The sequence below is a fragment of the Manis javanica genome, chromosome 11 (genome assembly GCF_040802235.1).
Source record: "Manis javanica isolate MJ-LG chromosome 11, MJ_LKY, whole genome shotgun sequence".
NCBI lineage: Eukaryota > Metazoa > Chordata > Mammalia > Pholidota > Manidae > Manis > Manis javanica.
In genome coordinates this window covers 67,453,596-67,466,635 of record NC_133166.1, presented here as the reverse complement: position 1 = coordinate 67,466,635, position 13,040 = coordinate 67,453,596, and the positions used below count along the sequence as shown (strand labels likewise).

The window sequence follows — 13,040 nt, the reverse complement described above, 5'->3', positions numbered from 1 at the left end:
CTCTTCTGGTATCCCTATAATACGAATGTTTTTCCTTTTGTATTGGTCACATATTTCTCTTAGTGTTGTTTCATTCCTGGAGATCCTTTTATCTCTCTCTATGTCAGCTTCTATACGTTCCTGTTCTCTGGCTTCTATTCCTTCAATGGCCTCTTGCATCTTATCCATTCTGCTTATAAATCCTTCCAGGGATTGTTTCACTTCTGTGATCTCTTTCCTGACATCTGTGATCTCCTTCCGGACTTCATCCCACTGCTCTTGCATTTTTCTCTGCATCTCATCCCACTGCTCTTGCATTTTTCTCTGCATCTCATCCCATTGCTCTTGCATTTTTTTCTGCATCTCTGTCAGCATGTTCATGATTTTTATTTTGAATTCTTTTTCAGGAGGACTAGTTAGGTCTGTCTCCTTCTCAGGTGTTGTCTCTGTGATCTTTGTCTGCCTGTAGTTTTGCCTTTTCATGGTGATAGAGATAGTTTGCAGAGCTGGTACAAGTGACCGCTGGAAGAGCTTCCCTTCTTGTTGGTTTGTAGCCTTTTCCTGGGAGAATAGCGACCTCTAGTGGCTTGTGCTGGGCAGCTGTGCGCAGACAGGGCTTCTGTTTCCTGCCCAGTTGCTTTGGGGTTTATCTCCACTGTTGCTGTGGGCTTGGCCTGGCTGGGGCTGTTCCTCCAAAATGGTGGAGCCCCGTTAGAGGGGGAGCAGCCAGGAGACTATTTATCTCCGTAAGGGGCCTCTGTGCTCCCTGCTGCCCAGGGGGTTAGAGTGCCCAGAGATCCCCAGATTCCCTGCTTCTGGTCTAAGTGACCTGTCCTGCCCCTTTAAGATTTCCAAAAAGCACTCTCCAAACCAAAACAACAACAGCAACAATGAGAGAGGGAACAGAAAGGAAAAAAAAAAGAAAAAACACGCGATTTTTTTTTTTTTTTCCTCAGGTGCCGGTCCCAGGCACCCGCGCACTGGTCCTGCTGCCCTGTCTCCCTAGCACCAGGGTCCCTGTCCTTTCAAGGCTTCCAAAAAGCACCCACCCACCGGTCCCGCAGGGAAGGAACGCTCAATATTCTTGGTCCTCAGGCACTGGTCCCACGCACCCGCTCACCAGTCCCGCCGCCCTGCCTCCCTAGCACCGGGGTCCCTGTCCCTTCAAGGCTTCCAAAAAGCACTTGGCAAAAAGAGAGAAAAAAAAGGGGAAAAACGCGCGATTTCTTCCGTCCTCAGGTGCTGGTCTCAGGCACCCACCCACCGGTCCCACAGGGAAAAATGCGGGATATTCTTTGTCCTCAGGTGCCGGTCCCAGGCACCCGCTCACCAGTCCCGCCGCCCTGCCTCCCTAGCACCGGGGTCCCTGTCCCTTTTAGGCTTCCAAAAAGCACTCGCAGAAAAGAGAAAAAAAAAAGGGGAAAAACGCGCGATTTCCTCTGTCCTCAAGTGCCGGTCTCAGGCACCCGCCCACCGGTCCCACAGGGAAAAACGGGATATTCTTTGTCCTCAGGCGCCGGTCCCAGCCACCCGCTCACCAGTCCCGCCACCGTGCCTCCCTAGCACTGGGGTCCCCGTCCCTTCAAGGCTTCCAAAAAGCGCTTGCCAAAAAGAGAAAAAAAAAAAAAAAGGGGAAAAACGCGCGACCTCCTCCGTCCTCAGGCACCGGTCTCAGGCACCCGCCCCCAGGTCTCGCAGGGAGAAACGCGGGATATTCTTTGTCCTCCGGCGCCGTTCCCAGGCACCTCCTCACCGGTCCCGCCACCCTGCCTCCCCAGCAACGGGGGCCCGTCCCTCTAAGGCTTCCAAAAAGCGCTCGCCAAAAAAAAAAACTGCTCCGGTTTCTCTCCACCCGCCGGGAGCCGGGGGGAGGGGCGCTCGGGTCCCGCCGGGCCGGGGCTTGTATCTTACCCCCTTCACAAGGCGCTGGGTTCTTGCAGGTGTGGATGTGGTCTGGATGTTGTCCTGTGTCCTGTGGTCTCTATTTTAGGAAGATTTTTCTTTGTTATATTTTCATAGCTCTATGTGTTTTTGGGAGGAGATTTCCACTGCTCTACTCACGCCGCCATCTTGGCTCCCCCCAACTGCCCATTTTTTTTTAATTTCTTTTTTTTGTTTTTTATTTTTTGAGAGGGCATCTCATATTTATTGATCAAATGGTTGTTAACAACAATAAAATTCTGTATAGTGGACTCAATGCTCAATGCACAATCATTAATCCACTCCAAGCCTAATTCTCGTCAGTCTCCAATCTTCTGAAGCATAACGAACAAGTTCTTACATGGTGAACAAATTCTTACATAGTGAATAAGTTCTTACATGGTGAACAGTACAAGGGCAGTCGTCACAGAAACTTTCAGTTTTGATTATGCATTATGAACTATAAACAATCAGGTCAAATATGAATATTCATTTGATTTTTATACTTCATTTATATGTGGATCCCACATTTCTCCCTTTATTATTATTATTATTTTTATTTTTAATAAAATGCTGAAGTGGTAGGTAGATGCAAGATAAAGGTAGAAAACATAGTTTAGTGCTGTAAGAGAGCAATTGTAGATGATCAGGTGTGTGCCTGTAGACTATGTGTTAATCCGAGCTAGACAAGGGCAATAAAACATCCATGGATGCAGAAGATTCCTCTCAAAACAGGGGGGGTGAGGTTCTAAGCTTCACCTCTGTTGATCTCCAATTTCTCACCTAATGGCCCCCCTGCGACTGTGCCTGTCTTAGGTTGTTCCTCACTTGAGGAATCTTACCCGTCTCTGGCTAACCAGTCATCTTCTAGGGCGATACAGGGAGATGTAAAGTTGGTAAGTGAGAGAGAAGCCATATTGTTTGAAAAGGTTAGCTTTTTACTTCTTTGCAGATTTATGCCCTGTGGCTTCTATGCCCAGCATTTGTGCTGAGGTATCTTTGCCACTTGGAGGAATTATGATACTCAGTAAATTCGATATGAGGCACGAATTCTATTTAAGGGTTGTAATTAGAAAGGAAGAAGAAAAGCTATAGAGGTAGCAGATGGAAGAAAACATGGGAGGATTGATTATTTCTTTGACATATCTTCTTGTAGAGTAACTTAAGCATGTATAGATTTTAAACTACTAATTAAATTGCACACACACATTAACATAATAGGAATACAGTTACATAACCAAAGCAGATCTATAATTACCAGCCATCTCCAGTGAAACCAAGAAAACCAGTAAGGCACCCTAGGCATTTGTGAAAATTTGTCTATGATATGATGGATATTGTCCAACTGTACTTGAACAGTCTGAGAGAAATCAGACAAATTAAAACAACCCATTCCTGGGAACTGTTCACATCCCATATGTTCTTTTAACAGTAGATAGTCTGTAGTTGTAAGATTTTGGAGCGCTACAACTTGCACTTCTCCTAATTCTTGGTTGAGTTCCAACAGTATAGATCCAGTCAAATTTGTTGTTTTACTGTATGCACAGGCCAGCTTAGATATCTCCTTCTTCATTCCAATGGCAAGTCCAGGAACCGGTGGGATGGATGCAGCTACAACTGCAGCATCACCTGGATCTTTGTTGAGGTATTTTGATGATCATCTTCTGGTATGAATCTTCCAGAGAGTGCTGATGTTGGAAGTTCTTCATATTGTATCTTAGTTCATTTTCTGGGTAGCCAAATTAGGCTTTGATCCTCTGTATAAACACAAACAGACCCTTTGCCCACACTTTGATATGCCCTTTATACCACTGTGTAGAACTCATCGTTGGTCACCACACAGGAACTGCTTTTTTTTTTTCTTAAGAGAAAGGAATATTATCAGAAAAGTGTACCTCCATAGCCGATCATCTGATACCCTTTAAGTGATCAAAATTAAGGATATTTAAAGTATGCATTAATCATTGATTTACAGTTAGTTTCAACCTATCAAGGAGTAATCCCCCTTTTCTTTCCTTTTTTTATCTTTAATCTACACTTACATGAAGAATATTATGTTTACTAGGCTCTCCCCTATACCAGATCCCCCCTATAAACCACTTTACAGTCACTGTCCATCAGCACAGCAAAATGCCGCAGAATCACCACTTGTCTTCTCTGCGTTGTACAGCCCTCCCCTTTCTCCCTCCCCCCCATACATGCTAATCTTAATACCCCTTTTCTGCTTTCCCTCCCTTATCCCTCCCTACCCACCCATCCTCCCCAGTCCCTTTCCCTTTGGTACCTGTTAGTCTATTTTTGGGTTCTGTAACTCCACTGCTATTCTGTTCCTTCAGTTTTTCCTTTATTCCTATACTCCACAGATGAGTGAAATCATTTGGTATTTCTCTTTCTCCGTGTGACTTATATCTCTGGTAATTAGTGATGTGGAGCATCTTTTCATGTGTCTGTTGGCCATCTGTATTTCTTTTTTGGAGAACTGTCTGTTCAGTACCTCTGACCATTTTTTAATTGGATTATTTGTTTTTTGTTTGTTGAGGCATGTGAGCTCTTTATATATTTTGGACGTCAAGCCTTTATTGGATCTGTCATTTACAAATATATTCTCCCATACTGCAGGGTTCCTTTTTGTTCTATTTATGGTATCTTTTGTTGTGCAGAAGCTTTGCAGCTTAATATAGTCCCACTTGTTCATTTTTGCTGTTGTTTTCCTTCCCCGGGGAGATATGTTCAAGAAGAGGTCACTCATGTTTATGTCTAAAAGGTTTTTGCCTGTGTTTTTTTCTAAGAGTTTTATAGTTTCATGACTTACATTCAGATCTTTGATCCATTTTGAATTTACTTTTGTGTATGGGGTTAGACAATGCACCAGTTTCATTCTCCTACATGTAGCTCTCCAGTTTTGCCAGCACCATCTGTTGAAGAGACTGTCATTTCGCCATTGTATGTCCATGGCTCCTTTATCAAATATTAATTGACCATATATGTTTGGGTTAATGTCTGGAGTCTCTAATCTGTTCCACTGGTCTGTGGCTCTGTTCTTGTCCCAGTACCAAATTGTCTTGATTACTATGGCTTTGTAGTAGAGCTTGAAGTTGGGGACTGAGATCCCCCTTACTTCATTCTTCTTTCTCAGGATTGCTTTGGCTATTCAGGGTCTTTGGTGTTTCCATATGAATTTTTGAATTATTTGTTCAAATTCATTGAAGAATGTTGCTGGTAATTTGATAGGGATTGCATCAAATCTGTATATTGCTTTAGGCAGGATGGCATTTTGATGATATTAATTCTTCCTAGCCATGAGCAGGGGATGAGTTTCCATTTGTTAGTGTCCCCTTTAATTTATTTCTCTTAAGAGTGACTTGTAGTTTTCAGAGTATAAGTCTTTCACTTCTTTGGTTAGATTTATTCCTAGGTATTTTATTCTTTTTGATGCAATTGTGAATGGAATTGTTTTCCTGATTTCTCTTTCTATTGGTTCATTGTTAGTGTATAGGAAAGCTACAGATTTCTGTGTGTTAATTTTGTATCCTGCAACTTTGCTGAATTTAGATACTAGTACTAGTAGTTTTGAAGTGGATTCTTTCGGGTTTTTTATGTACAATATCATGTCATCTGCAAATAGTGATGCATTGGTAAAGACTTCTTCTTTACCAATCTGGATTCCTTGTATTTCTTTGTTTTGTCTGATTGCCGTGGCTAGGACCTCTAGTACTATGTTAAATAACAGTGGGGAGAGTGGGCGTCCTTGCCTTGTTCCCAATCTTAAAGGAAAAGCTTTCAGCTTCTTGCTATTAGGTATGATGTTGGCTGTGGGTTTGTCATATATAGCCTTTATTATGTTGAGGTTCTTGCCCTCTATACCCATTTTGTTGAGAGTTTTTATCATGAATGCATGTTGAATTTTGTTGAATGCTTTTTCTGCATCTATGGAGATGATGATGTGGTTTTTGTCCTTTTGTTGATGTGGTGGATGATGTTGATGGGTTTTCTAATGTTTTACCATCCTTGCATTCCCATGATGAATCCCACTTGATCATGGTGTATGATCCTCTTAATGTATTTTTGAATTCGGTTTGCTAATATTTTGTTGAGTATTTTTGCATCTATGTTCATCAGAGATACAGGTCTGTAATTTTCTTTCTTTCTGGAGTCTTTGCCTGGTTTTGGTATTAGAGCAATGCTGGCTTCATAGAATGAGATTGTAAGTATTCCCTCCTCTTCTATTTTTTTGGAAAACTGTAAGGAGAATGGGTATTATGTCTTCTCTAAATGTCTGATAAAATTCAGCAGTGAATCCATCTGGACCAGCCGTTTAGTTCTTGGATAGTTTTTGGATTACATATTCAGTTTCATTGCTGGTAATTGGTCTGTTTAGATTTTGTTTCTTCCTTGGTCAATCTTGGAAGGTTGTATTTTTCTAGAAAGCTGTCCATTTGTTCTAAGTTACCAGTTTGTTAGCATATTTTCATAGTATTCTCTAATAATTCTTCGTATTTCTGTGGTGTCTGTCATGATTTTTCCTTTGTCATTTCTGATTATGTTTATGTGTATAGATTCTTTTTTACTCAAAGATCCAGCTCTTGGTTTCATTGATTTTTTATATTGTTTCATTCTTCTCAATTTTATTTATTTATTCTCTGATCTTTATTATGTCCCTCCTTCTGCTGACTTTGTGCCTCATTTATTCTTTTTCCAGTTTCAATAATTGTGACTTCAGACTATTCTTTTGGGATTGTTCTTCCTTCTTTAAATATGCCTGGATTGCTATGTACTTTCCTCTTAGAACTGCCTTGACTAAGTCCCACAGAAGTTGGGGCATTGTCCTGTTATTTTCATTTGTCCCCATATATTGCTTGATCTCTGTTTTAATTTGGTGATTGATCCATTGGTTATTTAGGAGCATGTTGTTAAACCTCCATGTGTTTGTGAGCCTTTTTGTTTTCTTTGTACAATTTATTTCTAGTTTTATACCTTTGTGATCTGGAAAGTTGGTTGGTAGAATTTCAATATTTTTGAATTTACTGAGGCTCTTTTTGGGGCCTAGTATGTGGTCTATTCTGGAGAATGTTCCATGTGCACTGTAGAAGAATGTGTATCCTGCTACTTTTGGGTTTAGAGTTCTGTAGATGTCTGTTAGGTCCATCTGTTCTTGTGTGTTGTTCAGTGCCTCTGTGTCCTTACTTAGTTTCTGTCTGGTTGATCTGTCCTTTGGAGTGAGTGTTGTGTTAAAGTCTCCTAAAATGAACGCATTGCATTCTATTTCCTCCTTTAATTCTGTTGTTGTTTGTTTCACATATGTCAGTGCTCCTGTGTTGGGTGCATATATATTTATAATGGTTATATCCTCTTGTTGGACTGACCTCTTTATCATTACATAATGTCCTTCTTTGTCTCTTGTTACTCTGTTTTGAAGTCTATTTTGTCTGATACAAGTACTGCAGCACCTGCTTTTTTCTCCCTATTGTTTGCATGAAATATCTTTTTCCATCTCTTCTCTTTTAGTCTGTGTATGTCTTTGGGTTTGAGGTGAGTCTCTTGTTAGCAGCATATAGTTGGTCTTGCTTTTTTATCCATTCTATTACTCTGTGTCTTTCGACTGGTGCATTCAGTCCATTTACATATAGGGTGATTATCGATAGATATGTACTTATTGCCATTGCAGGCTTTGGATTCATGGTTACCAAAGGTTCAAGCATAGCTTCTTTACTATCTGTCTAACTTTAACTCACTTATTATGCTGTTATTCTTGTATCATGTTAATGAACCTTAAACATATTACTTTGGCCAGTTTATGATTAACGGAGGATTTGGTTTTCTCCTTAGTTCTCTTTTCGTAGTTGCAATTTTAAGGTCCAAAGGTGCAAAGAAGGAACAGGACGAGTTGTGATGTGGCGGATGGGAATCCTAAACAGCTACACCATGGAGTCTACCTTTGGCGGGTCCACCTTGGGTAAGCTGTCTTTCATATATCATAGGCCATCATGGCAAGGTGAAACCAAGCAAAGCACTGGGGACATGAAATTTGTTTGGGTGTTGGGGAGGTAACTGATCTAGAAGATTTTTTTGTTTGTACCTTGTGCTAAATTTGAGTACACAAAATATGAGTGTGTAGTATAATAACTGATGGGGCCGTATAGCACAGTGGTTGCTCAGGATCTGGAATCAGTCAGATCTGGGTTTGAATTCCAGGTCTATTTACATGTTGTGTGATCCTGAGTAAGTTATTTAACTCTTTGAACCTCATTTTTCTGTAACTGGCAATAATAATAGTACATGCATTATAGGAACTACTTAGTGAGACAGTATATGTAAAGCACTTTGCATAGTAACTACCACAAAATAAAACTTCAATAAGTATAGCCATTAAAATTGTAATGTTTTCATTATCAAAGATTCTTCTGAATCACACTAAAACTAGAAGGAGACTATGTCCAGAAGTGTAATATTCTAGAAGCAGAGGTAGTGTTTTTAATGAGATATTCATGAATTAGATTTGCATTTGCTCATTGAAATTTAAAAGGAAATTGTATGGATTTTTTTTCCAGGCAATAAAAGGGACACGCACTTTACCACTGACGATCTGAAGTCCCTAGGTCATCATGTCTGTGACCCCCTTCTGGATTTCTGTGATCCTGACCCAACCAAGGTGAAAATGGAGCTCAAGAAATGTGATGCCACTGTGTAAGTTTCACATGGGTCCAAAGTCAGCCCAGTGAGGTTAAAGATCATCTTTACTTTCCTCTTAATATTTTTCTGAAGTTTCTATAATCAAAGAAAATAAGGAAGCTCCCAGCCTCTGAGCTAATAGTTAGACCTCATTAAGTCACCAAGAAGAGAGAAGCTATCATGCCAGCTTTCCTTCAGCACATCTCTCTCTCACTTCTAGGTTTCATCATGGAAGCACCACCAATTCTTACTTCCCTTTCTCCTATTTCAGATAAACAGATGTCCTTTCTCTTCTCCAAAACTAAGCCTGCCCTTAGTGCACTTAACAACATCCCCTTGGTCTTCCTGAGATCTTGACTCATTTGTTAACCTTCTCTCTTTTCTGTGTCCTCAGTTTTTTCCTCTTCTTACTTCTTCCTCTCAACTGCAAATGTTCTCAAGCTGCCCCTGTCCTAAATCACCAACAAAGGTTTCCTTTGGCCTTGTTTCTCCAACAGGTTATTTCTACTTTCCTTCATCACTCATCTTCTTAAGGGAATCTATACTCATGGTCTCTAACATCTCTTATACCCACTCTGAAATGTTGGCCCTAGAAACATGATATGCACCATTCTAACTGCAACTGTTTAATAAAAAGTACTTGCAAGAGAATGTGACCACAACATGGCCTGTTAAATCAAATTTGCCATAGGCCAAAATATGAACAACCCCATTCCAGCACTTCTTCCTTGCTATCAAATAAATAAATAAATAAATAAATCAGACCTTTGCATTGTTTAAGTTTATTATTTGCTATATCCAGGGAAAAGTGGTTAAAGCAGTGTTCATTGATGTTCAGCCCTAAAAACACTTCTGTCTGTTCCTATAGCTCATGTATTTGTTAAAATGTCCTTAGTAACAGGTTACAGCTTATTCATCTTTATGTGCCCAACAAAAAATAAAGTACCTTCTAGCCATATACCTATTAAATATTTGACGAATAAATGAATAATCAAAAGAAAGGTTCTTTTTTCATTTCCACAGTTCATGCAGTGTCTAGCAGAGGTTAAAGAGCTCTTACAACAGAAAATACATAAGAAATTCAATGAACTTGGTCAAGATATGGATTTAGAAGGAAGTTGGAGTGACATCTCTTTGTCTGACATTGGATCCAGGTACCATTTCAAAGAAAAATGAGAGAAGTTCTTTTTTTTACTTTTAGTTTTCATTTGTTTTGTTGTTTTTGAACCTGAGGTGCAAAATATTGAGTAAATCATGTCATACTTAAATACACTTCATTCCTTCAATAACTGTGAATTGAGTGCCTGTTCTTTGACAGTGTCTTTTGTAGGCAGACATTAGAAAGGGTTCGGGAGATGGGCAGGCAGTTTGTATAGTGCCTTGTAGGCAGTTGTAAAGCCTTTGTCTTTTACTCCAAGGGACATGGAGAGCCTTTGGAAGGTTTTAAGTAGAGAAGTGTCATGATGTCACTTAGGTTTTAGTTTCAGCAGGAATGCTCTGGCTGCTATGTGGAAAACAGATTGTGAAGAGGAAAGGTCTAAGCAGGGACACTCATTAGGAGGCTCTTGTAATAATACAGTTGAAAGGTGATGGTGGTTTAGACCAGACAGGTTGGAGGGGTGTGAATTGGTTGAATTCCAGATATTTTTTGAAATTTTAAACATTAGGATTTGCTTTTGGATTGGATTTGGGTATGAGAGGAAAAGAGAATGACTCCATAATTGGTTGGATGGAGTAGCCTTAACTGAGATGGGGAATATCAAGGTGATGGAGAAGGTTGGGTGCTGATGAAGTTCAGGAGTCTAGTGTTGGGCATGTTCAGTTTGAGGGGGTTTATTAGACATCTAAATGGAGATATTGAATAGGTGGTTGGATATGTTAGTTTGCAGTTTACTGGAGAAGTCTATACTCTCAGAGAGAGTCATTACTGAATAGATGGTTCAAACCTTAAGACTGGATGAGATTCCAAGGGGGTAAGTGCAAACAGAGTGAAGAGGAGGCTCCAGTCTGAGCCAGGTACCACAGCTGTAGGAGGTCAAGGAGGTAAGGAAGAGCCAACAGATGAGGCTAAGAAGGGACCAGCAAGGCCAAAAGAAAACTAGGAGAATGGTTCTTTTCAAAATGTAGATCAGATCATGTATTTCCTCTGTTAAAATACCTCAGTGGTTCCCCTAACTCACTCACATAGAAAGTCATGGACCATATAGTGGCCTACAAGGCTATAGGATCTAGTGACCTGATACCTCTGTGACCTCTGCCATCACCCTCTTGTTTACTGCTACAGCTACACTGTCCTTATTCTTCCTCAGACTTGCCAGACTTATTCTTCATGGCCTTCACACTGGCAATCCTAGCTGCCTGTAATGCTCTCCCCACAGAGATCCACCTGTCTAATTCCTTCACCTTCAAGTCTTTACTTAAATGCCAACTTTTTCAATGTGACCTACCTTCATTACCCTAAGACTGTAACTTATTTCCCAGCCATCGCCCTTCTGTTATTCCCTATCCCCCTTAGGTAGTCTACTTTTTTCATAGCATTTTATCACTTTCTGTCATTCTATACTGTCATTGATATTTTTATTATCTATCTCCCCCTACTAGGATATGGGTTCCACAAGGTCAGAGGTCTTTGGTTTGTTTATCTCTCTATCTCCTGCACCTAGAACAGTAACTGGCATATAGGGAGGGCTCAATAAATATTCTTTGAGTTAATTTAGTATGTAGGATCTCAGCCTGTTTTAGGAGACCCCCAGGGAGGTGGGCATCTCACAAGTATGTAAGAACCCCTACTACAGCCAGGGTGCCTCAAACCTGCCCCAGCTGCCCTCACTCAGAAGGTTTCTTCTGCCAGAGGCTGTAGAGTAGTTTGTGGTGACCAGTAGGAAGAGGATGGCTCTCCTACACACTCTATGTGGCACATGGACATCTGGGCCCTAGAGTAGTTCTGCTGGCTGAGTCTCCCAAATGTCTTCTTAGGAACCTAAAGCCAAACAATAACATATGCCCCATTCATATGTCACCTCTTCCACTCTTCCAGAATCCTTTGCCTGTCAAGGACCATTGCAGCAACCCCTCTTCACTTTCAGCCTCAAAAGTGAAATACCCCCTGCATCTCAATGCAAACTTACAGAGCCCAGGGGGAATCAACTCAGAAATGGCCAGACTGCATTTTAACAGCCCCAGCAGGGATACTCTGATACATTTAGTTAAGAAGTTTTGAAGCCAATTTGCCAGTCTTTGCCTCACAGGAAGCTGGCTATCACAAGCTTCCATGGGACTCCATCTAGCAAATTGGGGATTAGATCAAAGAAGAGAAGACTGTCTGCCTGCTGTCTTGCTGTGGAGCTCCTCATTGTGCACTGCAAGGAGGGAGGGGGAGTATGCACTGCAAGGAGGGAGGGGGAGTATGAAAGGCCTGAGTATAAGAATGGTTTGAAATGCTGTGTTTTCCCAGGAGATTTGAGTTTTGTGTCTAAGACTTTTTTGTGTCATAGATCGTAGCTCTCAGATGTAGCCAACCACACTCCAGGAAAGGGAAAAATATAATGTGACACTTAAACAAAAGACATGATGAAGGAAGAAAGGATTGATTATCTGAGTCCTCATTCATCTTTGCCCTTGAAGAAAGGGGGAGGAGACAGTTTGTAGGGAAGACTTTAGATCAGTGTGCATCCAAAACTTTTGAAGGGGGAATTGACTGATAAAAAAATAATACTCCTAGACTGACGAGAATTAGGCTTGACATGGATTAATGATTGTACATTGAGCGTTGACCCCCCTATACTGAATTTTATTGTTGTTAACAACCATTTGATCAATAAATATGAGAGATGCCCTCTCAAAAATAAATAAATAAATAATACTCCTAGTCTCTAACATATAGATTCTTTGTTATTAAATATATTTATGTATATATTCAACACATTTTTAAAGAGTACATAGTAGGATTCTTGCTTTCTGAGCTGTTACTAGCCAAACAGGAATGAATGAAACAAAGCCCCTGCTTTCAAAAAAATCAAAGTCCCCTGGTATTCTCTAGGGCTGCACGCTAAGAATCCCATAGCCTCTCAAAATCATCACAAATGGCAGCTTTGCCAATCTGGCCAGTCTTTATTTTGCCACATGGATTGTGAATTCCTAGGGGTCGGGCTCGGCCATGTTCATTTCTGTTTCCTGTGCCTGATGCACTGCCTGGCATGCAGTGGGTGTTTATAATGAATGAATAAATATGCTTGTCAAGATTCTTAGTAACTGAAACAGACAGTGCAGGCAAATAGCAGACTGGATATCCTAATCCCATGTGGCTGGTCTAACAAGTATTAAACTCCTAGACATTAATAACAGGTATTTCCCTTTCTTCTTTCCTTTGAGAACAGCACCAGTGGCTCTGACAGCTCCTTCTCAGATGGTCTCCCTGTTCACCTACTGAACACAGTAGATGAGGTGAGATTGTATAAACTCCTGCAGCCAGG

General features: G+C 40.8%; 1 protein-coding gene across 1 annotated transcript in view; it reads left to right on the top strand.

Moving 5' to 3' along the window:
• Positions 1 to 13,040, top strand: part of AGBL2 (AGBL carboxypeptidase 2) — a 111,273-nt gene that overhangs the window by 81,301 nt on the left and 16,932 nt on the right. The window contains 4 exon segments of the mRNA XM_073217722.1: positions 7,726 to 7,852; positions 8,448 to 8,548; positions 9,592 to 9,722; positions 12,945 to 13,011. Of these exon segments, the coding sequence (XP_073073823.1) occupies positions 7,726 to 7,852; positions 8,448 to 8,548; positions 9,592 to 9,722; positions 12,945 to 13,011 (426 nt within the window).